This window comes from Suncus etruscus, chromosome 12, assembly GCF_024139225.1.
Source record: "Suncus etruscus isolate mSunEtr1 chromosome 12, mSunEtr1.pri.cur, whole genome shotgun sequence".
NCBI classification, from domain to species: Eukaryota; Metazoa; Chordata; class Mammalia; order Eulipotyphla; family Soricidae; genus Suncus; species Suncus etruscus.
The window spans coordinates 54,328,716-54,348,517 of record NC_064859.1 but is presented as its reverse complement, the minus strand read 5'-3'; the positions used below and the strand labels follow the sequence as shown (position 1 = coordinate 54,348,517).

General features: G+C 40.2%; 1 gene segment (V, D, J or C); it reads left to right on the top strand.

Annotated features, from left to right (window-relative positions):
• Nucleotides 1–14,498: 14,498 nt before the first annotated feature.
• Nucleotides 14,499–14,972, top strand: LOC126024193 (immunoglobulin kappa variable 1-39-like). The segment is given in 2 exon segments: nucleotides 14,499–14,547; nucleotides 14,653–14,972. Coding segments are annotated over 2 exon segments (369 nt in total).
• Nucleotides 14,973–19,802: the final 4,830 nt, after the last annotated feature.

Below are 19,802 nucleotides of genomic sequence, written 5' to 3'. Positions count from 1 at the left end.
AATGTTAGCAGAAGCGAAAGGACAAAGGTTGAAGTACTGGTTTAGTATCTTAGAAGTGAAGATAAGTATAGGAATCCCAGAAGATGCAACTTGGCATGTTAGAGATTCTATAACATGGTGTTTATTTGTGAATTATGAGCCCACTTTTTTTTCTTTTGGCTTTTAGGCCACACCCAGCGGTGCTCAAAGGTTACTCCTGGCTCCGTGTTCAGAAATCACTCCTGCCAGGCTTGGGGGACCATATGGAATGCCTGGATTCAAACCACCTCTGTCCAGGATTGGCTGCATGCAAGGCAACACCCTTCTGCTGTACTATCTTTCCAGCCCCATGAGTCCACTTTTTTATGATCCTTTTCATTCAGTGCAACTCTGGTTTTAATGGTAGTTTCTAATCTAATGAATCTAATCAGGAATTGGCTAAACAAGTATTAGTTCAGTCACAACTCATGGCCCCTTAGCACCTCAGGTATAGACCTGCAGGCTGTGAACTGCTATACCACAGTGAGGGGGGTAAGTTCTGGGACTCGCTGTTTGCTTGGTTTCCTGGGAGTTAAAGACTGCTGCCTGTGTGAGAAGCAAAAGCCCTGGGCCTAGAACCATGGTGGTTCCAAGCCCCTGGGAAAGCCACCATAAAGTACTTTTCTACTCTCCAACTTTTTCCATAGGCAGAGCATGTTATTCCAAAGATAAAACTGCAAAATATACCCTCTAAGGGCAACACAGACACACAGACACACAGACACACACACACACACACACACACACACACACACACGTGTTCTGATAAAATAGAAGATCTAACCAGGTCCAAATGTTCCACCAGATAAGGACCCCTTGACACAAAGTTGAATCAGCAATGAGTTGAGACATCAATGCTAAACATGATGTGATTTGTGTGCAAATGGAAATGGGCCAATAATGTATGTGGTGAAGGATAACCTGCTTGTACTAACCAATGAAATGCTTATATTGTTGAAACTTGTAAAGCCCTATATAAACAGTTTAGAAGTTTAAATTGGGATCCTTTTTAAGACTCCACTGTGGGGAATGAAACTTGGACCTTGGCTACCACAATAACTCCCTTTTGCATTTTGCATTATTGGAGGTGGTGTCTGATTCTCAGCACTGACACTGCTGTCAATTTGGACCCTTACATCTGCAGCTTCCCTTCAGCAGCTTGTATTTCATGATATTCTCTATGCTCATGGTCATGCTGACCGCGCAATGGAGCAGAGCATAAGAAGCCAGACAAAGGCATGGGAGAAAGTGTATTTTGATCAGGCAGTGTTGTCATTGGATATTATCGAGCCAGCCAGGCTTCTAGCTCTCTGCTGCTTTCCCTGCCACTTTTATTAGCCAGAGTTTAACAAAAATCACCTGAGGGTCAGGGTTGGTGCAATTAAAGGTATGTGTGCTAATTAACTCAAAAAAAAAAGGTAAAGAAAAAAAGTAAAAAGTGATTTTACAGTTGTATAATAACACCAAAGTACATTTGCTTCCCTAGATCCTAGGACTGAATTGTTTAGACCAGAAGACTGAGGAATCTCTGGGTCCTAAGATCACCATGTGTGAGAACCCAAAATGAAGAAAATTAAAATAAGAAAAGTTAAAATAAAATAAATAAAATATATATTATAAGTAAAATAATTATAGAAACTCATATTGTTATGAGTTATTGTTATGAGTCTGTTAAACAGATTTTTAGTTATATCCATTTTAGTGACTCAGAAATTTGTGTTCAGTGTCTTAGGTAGTTTTGTCAGTATCAGCTTAACAGCTGACCAAGCTGACCTTAGCAAAATTGTCCCCACCTCTGGGCAAGATGCACCTTAACCATGTACCTTAGAGCCCTAGGCACAGGCTCTTACTTTATACCTCGAGCTGACCCGCTGCTCAGCCTCCAACTTAAAACCGTTTGGAATGTGTGGGTCTCATGGGAAGGTGCATGTGATATGAGATCATATAAAAAATCAACAGATCATATTGGGCACCATCACACTATTTGATACACAAGCACAGGTTTATTGCTACAAAAAGGACTCTAGGACCAGGTGTTTTCACTTAGTTGGTGCTCATGCTTTTCAAGTCTGAGGTCTGGTTTTAGCACCGAAAAGTGCTATTGACCACTAACTGCTGAAATTGGATTCTATATCATGACTAAAGAGCTCACAAATAAGTTTTGTTTTCTGCATCCTGACATTCTACTACTTTTAACTGGTTATTTCACCTACAGAATCCTCCTCCTGGCTGAGATTCTTTCTAAAATCCCATCTGTGGCTTCTCGAGTTGATCATAGCAACTGCTGTATGTCTGTTACCAAATGATAATAGTAGCCCTTGGTTGAATAAATCTCTTCTAAATTCCAACCAACTCTAACTTATTTATTCTTTAATATTTGAAGAGTTTACTAAGGAGAGGAAGCATTACTTGTTTTGGTGGTGTTGGTGTTTTAAAGACAGGCCTGGCGATGATTGCATATTCTAATTATCAGTTTCACAGACCTGGAACCAGTATAAGAAAACTTTTCAATTGCTGTATCCAAAGCAGCCACCAGAGGACAGAGAGACCCTACTACTAATGAGAAATCCTGGATCCTAGAAGCTCTGGTACAGAAACAGAATGAGTGTCTCTTGTCAATAAGGACAGTGTCCCATGGATGAAATGGAGAAAGTCTGTAAATAGCTCTCAGTGGTTGAAGGTTTGGGTGAAATATGTTCTCTGTAGTGTAAATGAAAATCTAATCCTATCTGCCTGTCGTACACATTATCCAATCCTATCTGCCTGTTATACACATTAGTAGATTTATTCCCAAATATCTAAACATTTATTTATGGACCTATTCTCATTATGAAGTAGACAGAGACACCATCACTCATGTAAAATGAGGCTGAATACAGAAGTGCAGATCTGCATCCATGTTGCATTTCCATGGTCCATCATAACCAGCTGTACCAATCAGAACCTTTGCTAAACTGGTCCATGCATCTGGCTGGATGCACTGCAGCCACATAACTAGAGCCCTGGGTATGGGCTCTGACTCCTCCAGAATCTCAGATCTGGCGCCAGCTAAGAAATGTACTGTGGGTGGGTCATGGAAAGATGCCTGTGATCTGGGACAAGATGACAGATATCTTTTGGTGCAAGTGCAGCAGTCACAGTTCCACCTCACCAGCAGCACAGTTTCATTAGCAAGACTTAGAGGACAAATTAGTGGAAGCATATGTTCAAGTCATGTTCTTAGTTCCATAATAGCATTGTGAGTTCTGATATTCACTTTCACTTAGTGTGTCTTACTGTATCTTGACGGAATTCCCAAAACTGTCCAATAGCATCAGAATATCAGAAATTATATATAATTTACACATATTATATATAAAAATATATAATTATATATAACATATAATATGTTATATTATATGTAAATATATACAATATATTATAAATTAATTATATTATAATACATAAATATATAATTATATGTAAATGTTCATTTATATGTATATAATTATAATAATATGATTATATGATATTATATTGGAATATTATTATATATAAATATATAATATATATCCTACAGGTCAACCACTTTGACACCAAAACAAGCTTCTGAAGAGAATAAATAACTTTGGGGGTGGTGTTTGGATCCTATCTGGTGGTTCTTAGGGATTACTCCTGACTCTGCACTTAGAAATCGCTCCTGGCGCCTGCCGGGCTCCCCTTGCCCCTGGGAGGGTCGGGAGACTCCGCCGACCGCGTGGACGGCTGCCCTGCTTTTGCCGGGCTCCCCTTGCCCCTGGGAGGGTCGGGAGACTCCGCCGACCGCATGGACGGCTGCCCTGCTTCTGCCGGGCTCCCCTTGCCTCCGGGAAGGTAGGGAAACTACGGAAGACCACCCCGCTCCTGCTGGGTCTCCATTACCCCCGGGAAGGTAGGGAAACTACGCCCACCCACGCCAACCGCTCAAACGTGCCCCGCCCCCAGGCGGATATCTCCTACCTACCAGCACCAGCTGACAACAATAGGGCAAAGCAACGAATCAGGCCATAGAAAGACCACAGGAGGAGCCAAACCGCAGCAAGCCCACCTAATAGTACCACTAGATCCACCCTCAGGGAGGGGACCCATTCCCACACCACAGGGGATAGAAACAGGCTGAAACTGGAAGGAACAGCACTCCAAAGCACACCAACAAACCAAAGAATTATGGGTAAATCAAAGAGATCCCTTAGATCTGATGATACAGAGACAAAACCTAACAAGTTTCCAAGTCCGCCAAAAAGCACAGATCCATGGGAAGGTGACCTAAAAGCAGCAATGAGGAAGGAAACACAAGAATTAATAAAAGAAATGAGAGAAACCTTAACTAACGAGTATAAGATATCTATGGAGGAACGAATCAGCCAAATTAAAGAAGAAATGTTAAATACCATGAGAGAGTCCATACAAAAAGAAGTGAAGGAATTAACAAAGTAACAAGCCTTACTAGCAGAAACACAGAGTTGGAGAAACACATTGAAGAACTCGAAGGAAAACTGCAAACAAAAAATGAACAAGAAACCAACAAAGAAATAAAAGGCAAAGCACTGGAAGGAAAAGTCCAGTACCTAATGAACAAGGACAAAAGAAACAATCTAAGAATCGTGGGTATACCAGAAGGGGAGGAAATAGGGAAAGGGGAAGAACAAGTAGTCAGAGAGATAATAGCAGAGAACTTCCCCACCCTCTGGAATGAAACTTCAGGCCAAATCCAGGAAATCAAGGGAGTCCCTAATAAAATAGATCCTAATAAATTGACACCAAGACATATAGTAATTCAAATGGCAAAAAACAAAGAAAAAGAGGAACTTCTTAAGGCAATAAGAGAGAAAAAAAACCTCAAGTACAAAGGTAGGGACATAAGAATCAAACCAGATCTGCCAGTCGAAATAATTCAAGCAAGAAGACAGTGGAATAACATATTTAAACGACTGAATGAAAAAAACTTCCAACCTAGAGTCCAATACCCAGCAAAATTATCATTCATATGGGAGGACAGACTAAAAACATTTTCAAACAAGACCGAACTAGAGCTATTTGTGCAAACAAAACCGATCCTAAATGACCTACTCAGAGATGAACTACACAATCCAAACCCCCGATTGTAACAAAAGCCACCCTACACAACACAACTGCACAACAGTCCTCTCTCTCAATAATTTCCCTAAATGTTAATGGACTAAACTCTCCAATTAAAAGACACATAGTAGAGAACTGGATTAGGAAAAATAAACCAGACTTCTGCTGTCTACAAGAAACACACCTACAGCTACAGGATAAGCATAGGCTTAGAATCAAAGGATGGAAAGTAATTATTCAGGCCAATGGAAAACAAAAAAGAGCAGGGACAGCCATTCTTATATCAGACCAAATTGCATTCAACCTCAAGAAAGTGATCAGAGATAAAGAGGGTCACTACTTACTGATCAGGGGAACATTAGACCAAGAAACACTAACCCTGGTCAATATCTATGCACCCAATGTAGAATCAGCAAAATATGTGAGACAACTACTGGCCAATCTGGAGAAACACATGAAGGGAAATGTGATAATAGTAGGGGACCTAAATACTCCACTATCACCACTGGACAGATCCTCCAAACAGAAAAATAGTAAAGAAATAAGAGACCTAAATGAAAACCTAGAAGAATTGGGGCTAATAGACTTATATAGAGCCCTCCATCCCCAGAAAGCAGAATACACATTCTTCTCAAACCCACATGGAACCTTCTCCAGAATAGACCATGTCTTAGGATTCAAAGCCAACCTACATAAGATCACAAAGGTAAGGATCATTAGAAGTACCCTTTCAGATCACTATGCAACAGAGGTCAAAATTGATGTCAAGAAGAAACAATGGAGAAAAACTAATACCTGGAGATTAAACAACATGCTGCTCAATAACTGCTGGATCAAAGAACAACTCAAGGAAGAAATAAAAAGATTCCTTGAGACAAATGACAATGAAGAGACAACATGTCAAAATTTGTGGGACACAGCAAAAGCAGTAATTAGGGGGAAACTCATAGCAATACAGGCCTATGTCAAGAAACAGGAAAATAACAAAACCAACAGTTTAAAAGATCACCTCAAAGAATTGGAACAACAGCAACAGAGAAATCCAACCACAACCAGAAGGCAAGAAATAATAAAAACCAGAGCAGAAATAAACAACATCGAAACTAAGAAAACAATACAAAAAATCAATGAGACCAGGAGTTGGTTTTTCGAAAAAATAAACAAGATAGACAAACCATTGGCAAAACTCACCAAAAAAAAGAGGGAAAACACCCAAATCAATAGGATCACTAATGAAAGGGGAGAGATTACAACAGAACCCCAAGAAATACAACATATCATGAGATCATACTATGAACAACTATACTCAACTAGGCTAGAAAACCCAGTAGAAATCAACAGATTCTTAGACAAACACCCTCTTCCAAGACTGGAAAAGGAAGATCTAGAAAGCCTAAACAGAACAATCACCTCAGAGGAAATTGAAGATGTAATTAAAAAACTCCCTAAGAACAAAAGCCCAGGCCCAGATGGATTTACAGGGGAATTCTATCAAACATTTCAAGAAGACTTACTACCACTGTTCCATAGGCTTTTCCAAACCATAGAAAAAACAGGAATCCTCCCCAACTCCTTTTATGAGGCTAATATCACACTCATTCCCAAAGATGGCAAAGACACCACCAAGAAAGAAAACTACAGACCAATCTCACTAATGAACATAGATGCAAAGATACTTAACAAAATCTTAGCAAACCGAATCCAACACTTCATCAAAAAGATCATACATCACGACCAAGTGGGATTCATACCAGGAATGCAAGGTTGGTTCAACATACGCAAATCAATCAATTTGATACATCACATCAACAACATGAAAGACAAAAACCACATGATCATATCAATCGATGCAGAGAAGGCGTTTGACAAAATCCAACATCCTTTCATGTTAAAGACACTCAGCAAAATAGGGTTAGAAGGAACTTTCCTCAAGATAGTTACAGCTATATATGAAAAGCCTACAGCCAACATTATACTTAATGGCGAGAAACTAGAAGCATTCCCACTAAGGTCAGGAACTAGACAAGGCTGTCCACTCTCTCCACTCTTATTCAATATAACCTTAGAAGTCCTAGCAATAGCAATCCGACAAGAGAAGGGAATCAAAGGAATTCAAATAGGGAAAGAGGAACACAAACTATCTCTATTTGCCGACGATATGATGATATACATCAAAAACCCTAAAGAGTCCACAGTAAAACTCCTAGAAACTATCAGCCAATACAGCAAAGTGGCTGGATACAACGTCAATACACAAAAGACAGTAGCGTTTCTATATACAAAAAATGAAGTTGAGGAGAGAGAGATTAAAAATACAATTCCATTTAAGATAGTATCAAAAAATATCAGGTATCTAGGAATCAACCTTACAAGAGAAGTGAAAGACCTATACCAGGGAAACTTCAAAACACTCCAGAAAGAAATTGAAGATGATCTAAAGAAATGGAAGAACATCCCATGCTCATGGATAGGTAGAATTAACATAATCAAAATGACTATCCTACCCAAACTCCTATATAGATTTAATGCAATCCCTATCCAAATCCAGACACAATTCTTTAAAGAATTAGAACAGTCATTCACAAAATTCATCTGGAACCACAAAAGACCCAGGATAGCCAAACACATACTGAAAAACAAGAAGCTGGGTGGAATCTCCTTACCCAACTTGAAACTATACTATAAAGCCATAGTAATCAAAACAGCATGGTACTGGAACAGAGACAGGACCTCAGACCAGTGGGTCAGGACAGAATTCCCAGACATAAACCCCCAGATATACAGCCAACTAATATTTGATAAAAGAGGCAAGAATCTGAAATGGAACAAAGAAAGCCTATTCAACAAATGGTGTTGGCACAACTGGAAAACCACATGCACGAAAGTGAAAATCAACCCATACCTCACTCCTTATACAAAAGTCAACTCAAAATGGATCAAAGACCTTGAAATCAGACCCGAATCTATAAAGTTTATCGAGAATAAAATAGGGAGAACACTCGAAGACCTATATATCAAAAAGGTCTTCGAGAATGGAGCACCAATGGCAAGAACCTTAGCAGCAAACATAAACAAATGGGACTACATCAAACTAAAAAGCTTCTGCATGGCGAAAGAAACCTTACTTAATGCAAGAAGACATTTAACAGAATGGGAAAAAAATCTTTTCACTAGACATATCAGATAAAGGGCTGATATCTAGAACTTACAAAGCACTCAGAAAACTGACCCCCTCAAAACCAAATAAAGCCATAAAAAATGGGGAGAAGAAATGAATAGACACTTCTCTGAAGAAGACAGAAAGATGGCTAACAAACACATGAAAACATGCTCACCTTCACTCATCATCAGAGAGATCCAAATCAAGACAACAATGAGATACCACCTAACACCAGTGAGGATGGCTCACATCAAAAATACTGAGAACAATCTTTCTTGGCGCGGATGCGGTATGAAGGGAACTCTCATCCACTGCTGGTGGGAATGCCCCCTAGTCCAACATCTATGGAGAACAGTCTGGAGAGTACTCAAAGAACTCAGAATTGAGCTCCCTTTTGACCCAGCAATTGCACTCCTAGGTATATACCCCCAAGTTGGAAGAACATTCATTCCAAAATACGTGTGCACCCCACTATTTATCGCAGCACTTAGTATAATAGCCAAATCTTGGAACCAACCACGATGTCCAACAACAGATGAATGGATCATTAAGATGTGGTATCTATACACAATGGAATATTACATGGCAGTCAGAAATGATACAATCACAGATTTTGCAGCAACGTAGATGGACTTAGATCATGTTATGTTAAACGAAGTAAGTCAGAAGACAAAAGATAAACACAGAATGGTAGCACTATTCTGAAGCACATAGAACATACATCTCAATCACAACTAATACTTAACAATCGAATAACAGGGTCTAACAGGGTAGAAACTCCAATCACTGTAATAGTCAACATATACCTGGGAACAGTGCCCAAAACACATGAAAAAGGAACAACACAAACTCTCGACTACACATTATACCACAAAGAAAGCAGCAACACCAGAACAGCAGCATAGAGAGAACAGGTACGTAATCAACCTTCTACAATAATGGCCCATAATAATCCTGTAGAGATCGTATACAGGAACACAGGTAAAGAATACCATGGCAAACCACTGATTCCAAGGGAAACATCCCATAAAACTACGTATTAATGCCCCTATCTTACTATATTTAAAATAACCTCTCAGCTTTTCTGTCCACAGGCGTTCTTGGATACAAAGGGCGGACAAGCTAAGTTGGCAGCTTGGGATACCACACGAGATACCATGCCCAGTTTGCACTACGAGATGGCCCCGAGAAAACTCTTTAACATACACTTTATCTCTAGGTTTACCTCTTTTAGGGTTTCAAGCACGTGATCAGTCAGACCACCGAAGCAGTAACAGCGACGTACAGACCCAAGCTACATGTTCTATTCACTGAACACATTCAAGCAAACTAGCATTCCCTTGCTATTCTCTCCTCTCTTCTCACCACTTCCTTAGCTATTTCTTTTCTTTTCTATTCTTTTTTTTACTTTCTATCCTTTCTCTTCTCCCTTTCTTTCTAATGTATTTTTCTCTTTTCTCCCTCCCTACCCCTTCCGTACACCTTACCCTTTCCCCCCTCTGGAAATCCAACTATCCCTCCACCCCTCAATCCCATCCAGACCTCCCTCTATATTAAAACACTTCACCCTCAGTCCTTAATCTATTAGGCAACAAGATCGACCTCCTACCCCAACGAACCAGTACCCAGCACCCAAGAGAAGGGACACCCAGTCAAACCCACACCTTGTCCCGGGCAAGAAAAGATAGCCAACTCCCCTGTGGACTCATGCTACGAGGCCCTCCCTACCAACTCCCCCTAACGTGGACTGTTTCTTGAAACCGGACCTAGGTCCAAAAGTATCCCCAATGCAAGAACTCTTCCAAGACATCCCTGCCGCAAATTGTTACCAACCTGAAGAAGGTCAGCGGGTGGGATAGGAAGATGCCTGGGAACCCACAAATCACAAGAAAAACCCAAAAGACAATGGGAAAAACTGTACTTCCAACATAGACATAAGACCTGTAATACACCACCTCGTTACCTGCTCTCCCCCAAATGTAAGGTAGTCTTTTGCACCATCTTGGTCCTTTAAGAACTTAGCTAAGTCATTTTAGTTTGTTTTTTTTTTTCCCCTTAAATTTATTTATTTATTTTTTTAAATGTTGGTCCTATATATACATTTGCGAGCACATACATTTTTATTTATTTTATTTTATTCTATTTTATTATTATTATTATTTTTTATCATTTTTGGGTATCTGACCTGTGTCTGTTATCCCCTCTGTCCACCCCCAACTATACCGACAATACAATGAAGCTCCACTTCCCCCTGCAAAGACGCACTAAATAAAGGGGAAATCTTACTTATAAAAAAAGAGCTCTTATCTACTAGAGATAGGAACTCATAGTTGTTTACAATACAGGGATATCTCCTACCTTGAAAATATGTCATGTGGAATCAACTTAGACCTCAGATGATTAGATACCATTCACCCAGCCTTGAACCCTGGATCCCAGACAAAGAATCGGCTCAGCTCTTCACAACAGCTGCAGGAAACAAACTCCACCCGGGACAGCCTTAATACTGCGGGGTCAACAACAAGGGCCAGCTCTAACATGATATCCTGACAACGAGGAAAATGTGAACAACTTGACCTTAGAGCAGATTAGCCTACCTTACCAGCTAACGACAAGACAAAACCAGAAGACTCGACACCCTTTGGTAGGTCCAAAAGCCAAGATCGTGACTTACAGATGACTGGCTACTAGAACCACGACCAGACAGTATACATCTTGGGACCAATAAAAAAGCCCTAGTTTAGGGTTTGAACTATGACTTGCACAATAAGCATGATCCCCAGTCCCAAAGGTCTGACAGAGACAACTGCAACAGAATGGGGCTTCTGGAAGCACAAAGAAAGACGTTATCCTAGGCGCCATCCTAGGTTCAGTGCAAAGACCAAGGTCACCAACCACAGAAGATGGATTAAAACGACACTGAGGTAACAGAACCTCTAGAACCACAAAGACTGACTTCATCATAAGTCCCACCTCAGGATCTGTGCAGATACTGAGACCTCTAAACACAGAACTCTGAGTGTATCACCCTGGACAGAACAGAAGTCTTCCACACACCAAAAAAAAACACCACTGGGAAAATAAATGATCCTGAGCAAAGTCTAGAGCTGATCCCATGACAGTATACTCCAAGGACGGAGAAACCCCATATTTCCTAGGCCAAGTGAATTCCTTTTCGAATGACCCCAATATTTACTGTGCCAGGGCAGGAGGGGAAAAAACAAAAATACAAAAAGCACAATACCTTGGTTATTTTATATATATATACATATATATATATATTTTACCTTCATTTATTATTGTTATTATTATTTTTATTTACCTATCTATTTTGGTCGATTTCTCTGTTTGGGTGTGATTATTGAAATCGCTGTCCCCAATTATACTTATTTTTTTCTTTTCTTTTCTTTTCTTTCGTTATGTGCTATGCCATGTTTCTTATTTCAAGACCATGGCATGTTTTTGGTTTATTTGTTTGTTTGTTTGTTTTTAGCTTTGTTTTTCGTCTGTTTTTTGTGGTGCTTATCGATATAGCTGGAGTCCTCACCGGATAATTGACACTTTTTTTGGTACTGGTGGAGTGTTTCACCTTCTTTCTCTCCTTCATCTCCCAAATCGATGATGAGAGCCTCTGGAAGGATTCCGCCCATTTTGGGAGTATTAGACTCTTACTCCAGTTTATTTATCTTCTCTTCTTCAGGCAAAACCACGCAACTTGAATTAGCTAGTCCTGCCTACAGTTAGAGGGGGAGATAAGGGAGGCATCGAGACCAAACAGGTGCAAGACTACTAAGTAGGAGGTTGGATACAGAGGGGACCACATATTCTAGCCGCCCTGGGGGTGAGGGAAGAGGAAATGAGAGGTTGGACAAAAACGGAGGGGTAGGGTGGACAATTTGGTGATGGGAATCCCCCCTGATTTTATGTAAATATGTACCTAAAATGTTATTGTCAACAATATGTAAGACACTATGATCAAAATAAAAATTATATTAAAACAAAAACAAAAAAAAAAAAAAAAGAAATCGCTCCTGGCATGCTCAGGGGACAATATGGAATGCCAGGATTCGATCCACTGTCCATTCTGGGTCAGCTGTATGCAAGGCAAACACCCTACTGTTGTGCTATCTCTCCGGCCCCGAAAATAATAACTTTTAAAGTCTATTGTCCTGGGGATGTGACCAAGTTTTATAGTCAAATACTGTAGTAAGATTAACAAAATTTTTCAAATTAAGTAATAAAAGCTGCTTATCAGTGCAAGTTAATGTATAAAGTATCCAAATGGTCATATGTGGGACAAGTTACACTCAAGCAAAACTTTATCATGATTGAAAATATTCTAGGATCCCCTAGAAGACATGTTTGTCATGCTTGAGGTCGTGGGTTTGATTTGTGACACTCTTGTAACATGAATTTAATTATTCAAGTACAAAAATCAATCTCTGGTGGGAGAAAAAGGAGGCCTTTATCATACCAGTTGATCACTGTTTGGTCTTGGCCAGGCAATCATCTAATATTTTAAACAAAGCTCAGGGTCTCAAGAACCTGTTTTCATAAGGCATTACTGCAAAACTATCACTGCTTGGCTTCAGCTCATACTGATAATTCTTCACCCAATTCTTCACACAATCTTCACCCCACACTAACTCCAACACCACAGAGGGGCATCCTATTCCCTATAGAGGTGTCTGTCTATCAGACTGTCTATCAATATCAATAACTTTAGGGTTGTCATCATGTCTTTTTCTTGAATCTCATCAACCCATTCTTCTTGAGACACCTTGTCTTTTAATATTTTCTCTGAGAGCTTTATTCTCTTCAAAATAGCAAGAGATCAATGGCCAAGGAATGCACAAATTATGGTACAAATTAATATCCATGAACAACTGATCTCCATGGACTATCTCCCTATCCTATGTGGGCACAATGGATGTGTCAGCTCAGGGAAGAGAAGGAAAGAATGAAGAGAGTTCAAGAAGAACAAGGGGGTTTCTGGTTAGTGTAAAGACATAGCTGAAAGGGAACAAGTCTCTAGATTTGAGGGAACCAGACTTTAGAGCTAAAACACAGGGAGAGGGATTATCAGAGTGAAGAAGAATGTAGGCTTCAAGGAGCCACCGATAGAAATGTCACATACTCTCTATATTCTCTCTAATAAAAATCATCATCTAGGTTTTTGACATTCCTTTCCCCTCATTACAGGACCGTTTGTTTTTCCATTTGTTTTTTATTTGAATTTACTGTGACACAGCCAGTGAAGCTAAGGAGTTATTCCTGGTTCTGAATAAACACTTTTGGGAGTGCTCAGGATACCATATGTGTGCAGAAATAGAACCAGATTGCCATAGGGTAAAACAACCCTCTTTGCACCATTCTATTGTTCTGCCCAGACCTCTGTCTGGTTTATATGGCATTTTCTTACCTGACATCTCAGGGATCAGTGAGAGGGTTGATAGCACAGCAGTGTCTGTGCTGGGTCAAATCAGAGCCCAGGAACCTCATAGGCCCAGATCACCTCTAAGTAGATGCTTGCCAGTCCCTGCACTGAAGCACCACAGTAGCTTTTCCTCCATTGGTCCTAGATGGATGAGTGTTGTTCAGAGTGACAATCTGGTCTAAGAGCCTACAAAAATCAATAAAATATTGGAAGACACATTTTTACTTAAAAATGAGGGCCCGGAGAGATAGCACAGCAGCGTTTGCCTTGCAAGCAGCCGATCCAGGACCAAAGGTGGTTGGTTCGAATCCCGGTGTCCCATATGGTTCCCTGTGCCTGCCAGGAGCTATTTCTGAGCAGACAGCCAGGAGTAACCCCTGACACCGCCGGGTGTGGCCCCAAAACAAAAAAAAAAGTAGATAAATATAATATTGTGATATCATACTCATATTTTATATTCATATATGAAACCTAATATTCCTAAAAAATGCATAGGTGAGAAATTATAGATCTCTGTACACTGGTGCACAGCTGTGTTTCTTGGGATGAGTATGGTCTCTAAGGGCAAAATTCAGCTTCCTAAAAGGAACCTGAACCCCAATCATCCCTCAGCTGTGCTGCTCCCACTCTCTACCTTTCTGCCTGCCCAGCAGGCCCAGCCCCCTTCATTTGCAAGTCTCAAATGTCTTGCAAATGTCTCAAATCCAAATCTCCCTGCCCAGGACAGTCAAGAACATTGGTTCTCCCTGTGCAGGCTCAGTCCCAGTCAGGACACACAGAGAGGACATGAGGGCCCAGATGCATCTCCTCAGCTTTCTGCTGTTCTGGCTCTCAGGTGAGGAGGGAAACTAGGACTCATTGGGCTAGTTCTCCCTTAGCTTCAGGGAAAGCACTGAAGCATGATGAATGGCGATGATGAGTGTTTGTATTTTCCCTCCAGGTGCCTGCGGTGATATTCAGGTGACCCAGAATCCATCTGTGTCTGCATCTCTGGGAGAAAAAGTCACCATCACTTGCCAGAGCAGTCAGGACATTAAAAATTATATGAACTGGTATCAACAGAAACCATGGAAAACTCCTAGACTACTAATCTATTATGCAACAACTTTGCAGTCTGGGGTCTCTTCCCGGTTCAGTGGCAGTGGATCTGGCACAGATTTCACTCTCACCATCAGCAGCATGGAGGCTGAAGATGCTGCCACTTACTACTGTCAACAGGATTATAATTATTGTCCCACAGTGATTCAGGCCAGAACATAAACCCCAGGGATGTGCTGTGTGAGGCTGCTAAGCCACAGCTGCTCCTCCTGGTGCCTCCAGCTGCTGAGAGAGTGTCACATGCAGCCTCACTTTAATATGGTAGAAGGATTATGAAGAAGGTGAAGTAAAACTTTAGCCTCTATATTCAGAAATGAAGATTAGGAGGACAGTTCATGGTAAGAAGCTTGCCAAAAAGAGTGGAGAGTGAAGTTAGAGTAAAGAAGGGTATAATATGAAAGGGACATCCATGGCAACCCAATAGGAATAGTGCAAACCACAAGCCAAAGAGAGGGAAGGGGAGGGGAGGGGAGGGGTGAGGGGAGGGGAGGGGAGGGAAAGGAAGGGAAGGGAGGGAAGGGAAGGGGAAGGGAGGGAAGGGAAGGAGATGGGAGGGGAAGGGAAGAGGAAGGAAGGGGATGGAAGCGGAGGGGAAGGGAGGGAGGGGAGGGGAGGGGATGAGAAGGGAAGGGGAGGGAAGAAGAGGGGAGGGAAGGGAAGGGGAGGGGAAGGAAGAGGAGGGGAGGGGAGGGGAGGGAAAGGAAGTAAAATGACTCATGACTTCATCTCTCCTGACAGCTGCATAATATTTCATTGTGTATATATGTATATATGTATATATGTATATACCACAGATTCTTTAGCCATTGGTCTGTTGAAGGGCATCTTGGTTGTTTCCAGAGTCTTGTTATGGTAAATAGTGCTGCAATGGATATAGGTGTAAGGAAGGGGTTTTTGTATTGTATTTTTGTATTCCTAGGGTATATTCCTATGAGTGGTATAGCTGGATCATATGGGAGCTCGATTTCCAGTTTTTGGAGGAATCTCCATATCGCTTTCCATAAAGGTTGAACTAGACGGCATTCCCACCAGCAGTGGATAAGAGTTCCTTTCTCCCCACATCCCCACCAACACTGTTTATTCTCATTCTTTGTGATGTGTGCTATTCTCTGTGGTTTGAGGTGGTACCTCATAGTTGTTTTGATTTGCATCTCCCTGATGATTAGTGTTGTGGAGCATTTTTTCATGTGTCTTTTGGCCATTTGTATTTCTTCTTTGTCAAAGTGTCTGTCCATTTCTTCTCCCCATTTTTTGAAGGGATTAAATGTTTTTTCTTGTAAATTTTTGTCAGTGCCTTGTATATTTTGGAGATTAGCCCCATATCTGATGGGTATTGGGTGAATAGTTTCTCCTACTCAGTGGGTGGCTCTTGTATCCTGGGTGCTATTTCTTTTGAGGTGCAGAAGCTTCTCAGCTTAATATATTTCCATCTGTTAATCTCTGCTTTCACTTGCCTGGAGAGTGCAGTTTCCTCCTTGAATATGCCTGTAGTCTCAATGTCCTGGAGTGTTTTGCCTATGTGTTGTTCTATATATCTATGGTTTTGTGTCTGATATCAAGGTCTTTAATCCATTTGGATTTTACCTTAGAACATAAAGTTAGCTGGAGGTCTAAGTTCAATTATTTGCAGGTGGCTAGCCAGTTGTGCCAACACCACTTGTTGAAGAGGCTTTTTTTGCTTCACTTAGGACTTATTGCTCCTTTATCAAACATTAGGTGATTGTATGTCTGGGGAACATTTTCTGAGTATTCAAACCTATTCTACTGATCTGAGGGCCTGTCCTTATTCCAATACCATGCTGTTTTGTTAACTATTGCTTTGTAGTAAAGTTTTAAGTTGGGAAAAGTAATTCCTCCCATATTCTTTTTCCCAATGATTGCTTTAGCTATTCTAGGGTGTTTATTGTTTCAAACGAATTTCAAAAGTGCCTGATCCACTTTTTTGAAGAATGTCATGGGTATCTTTAGAGGGATCGCATTAAATCAGTATAATACCTTGGGGAATATTGCCATTTTGATGATGTTAATCCTGCCAATCCATGAGCAGGGTATGTATTTCCATTTCCACATGTCCTCTCTTATTTCTTGGAGCAGAGTTTTATAGTTTTCTTTGTATAGGTCCTTCGTGTCTTTGGTCAAATTGAATCCAAGATATTTGAGTTTGTGTGGCACTATTGTGAATGGGGTTGTTTTCTTAATGCCCATTTCTTCCTTATTACTATTGGTGTATAGAAAGGCCATTGATTTTTGTGTGCTAATTTTATAGCATGACACCTTGCTATATGAGTCTATTGTTTCTAGAAGCTTTTTGGTCGAGTCTTTAGGGTTTTCTAAGTAGAGTATCATGTCATCTGCAAACAGTGAGAGCTTGACTTCTTCCTTTCCTATCTGGATTCCCTTGATATCTTTTTCTTACCTAATCACTATAGCAAGTACTTCCACTGCTATGTTGAATAGGAGTGGTGAGAGCAGACAGCCTTGTCTTGTACCAGAATTTAGAGAAAAGACTTTTAATTTTTCTCCACTGAGGATAATATTTGTTATTGGCTTGTGATAGATGGCTTCAACTAGCTTGAGAAAGGTTCTTTCCATTCCCATCTTGCTGAGAGTTTTGATCAAGAATGGGTGTTGGATCTTATCAAATGCTTTCTCTGCATCTATTGATATGATCATGTGATTTTTATTTTTTGTTGTTGTTGATGTTGTGTATTATGTTGACAGATTGCGGATGTTAAACCATCCTTGCATTCCTGGGATGAAACCTCCTTGGTCGTAGTATATGATCTTCTTGATGATGCATTGGATCCTATTTGCCAGGATTTTGTTGAAGATCTTTGCATCAGCATTCATCAGGGATATTGGTCTGTAATTTTCTTTTTTGGCAGCATCTCTGTCTGGTTTTGGTATCAAGGTGATTTTTGCTTCATAAAATCTGTTTGGGAGTGTTCCCATTTTTTCAATTTCATGGAAGAGCTTGGCTAGGATTGATAGTAGGTCCTCTTGAAAATTTTGAAAAAATTCATTAGGAAAACCATCTGGGCCTGGGCTTTTGTTTTTGGGTAGACATTTGATTACCATTTTAATTTCATCAATAGTGATGGGGAAGTTTAGATATGCTACATCCTCCTTACTTAAATGTGGAAGGTTATAAGTGTCCAAGAATTTTTCCATTTCTTCTAGGTTCTCATGTTTTGTAGCATAAAGTTTCTCAAAGTAGTCTCTGATTAACCTTTGGATCTCTGCAATTTCTGTCGTGATCTCCCCCTTTTCATTTCTAATATGGGTTATCATATTTCTCTCTCTTTCTTTGTGAGTTTTGCCAATGGTCTATCAATCTTGTTTATTTTTTCAAAAAACCAGCTTCTGCTTTCGTTGATCTTTCAGATTGCTTTTTGGTTTTCCACTTCATTGAGTTCTGCTTTCAGCTTTGTTATTTCCTTCTGTCTCCCTATTTTTGGTTCCTTTTGTTGGTCATTTTCTAATTTTTTGAGCTGCGTCATTAAGTTATTCAGGTATGCTCCTTCTTCCTTCCTGATGTGTGCTTGTAGAGCTATAAATTTCCCTCTCAGGACCGCTTTTGCTGTGTCCCATAGATTCTGGCAGTTTGTGTCTTCATTATCATTTGTTTCCAGGAAAGTTTTGATTTCCTTTTTGATTTCATCTCGGACCCACTGGTTGTTCAGTAGCAAATTGTTTAATTTCCAATTGTTAAAGTTTTTCTTCTGTGTGGCTTTGTAGTTTACATCTAATTTCAGAGCCTTGTGGTCAGCAAAGGTAGCCTGCAAGATTTTTATCCTCTTGATTTTATGGAGGTATGTTTTATGTGTCAGCATGTAGTCTATTCTGGAGAATGACCCATGTACATTGGAAAAGAATGTGTATCCAGGTTTTTTGGGATGGAGTGTCCTGTATATATCTACTAGTCCTCTTTCTTCCATAACTCTTTTCAGGGCTAGTATGTTTTTGTTGGGTTTCAGTCTGGTTGACCTATCAAGTGTTGATAGGGCCGTGTTGAAGTCTCCCACAATGATTGTGTTATTATTAATTTCTTCTTTCAGATTTATCAGTAATTGTATTAGATTATTTGCTGGTCTCTCATTGGGTGCATATATGTTTAATAGTCTGATTTCTTCCTGTTGCACATATCCCTTGATTAGTACATAGTGTCCATCTTTGTCCCTTACCACTTTTCTGAGTATAAAGTTGGTGTCATCAGATATTAATATGGCCACCCCAGCTTTTTTGAGGGTGTTGTTTGCTTGGATGATTTTCCTCCAGCCTTTGATTTTGAGTCTATGTTTGTTCTGACTATTCAGATGTGTTTTTTGTAGGCAGCAGAAGGTTGGATTCATCTTTTTGACCCATTTTGCCACTCTGTGTCTTTTAATTGGTGAATTTAGTCCATTGACATTGAGGGAGATGATTGTCATAGGATTTAATGTCATCTTTGTAGATAAGTTTGCTGTGTTTGTTGGTCTCTCTTGTCTTAGAGTAGACCTGTCAGTTTTTCCTTTAAGGCTGATTTATCATCTGTGAAGTTTCTGAGCTGTTGATTATCCATGAAGCTGTGTATTCTTCCTCCAAACCTGAACGTGAGTTGGGCTGGGTGCAGTATTCTTGGAGAGGCATTCATTTCATTAAGTCTTGTCACAATATCCCACCACTGTCTTCTGGCCTAGAGAGTTTCTTGTGACATGTCTGCTGTAAGTCTTAGGGATGATCCTTTGAATGTAATTTCCCTTTTTGATCTTGCTGCTTTCAGTATTCGATCTCTATCTATGGGATTTGTCATTGTAACAAGGATATGTCTTGGGGTGTTTTTCTTTGGGTCTCTTTTAGCTGGTATTCTTTGGGCATGCAGGATTTGATTGCATGTAGTCTTTAACTCTGGCAGTATTTCTTTGATGATGTCTTTGACAGTTGATTCTTCTTGGAGATCTCCTTCCTGGGTTTCTGGGACTCCAATGATTCTTATGTTGTTTCTATTGAGTT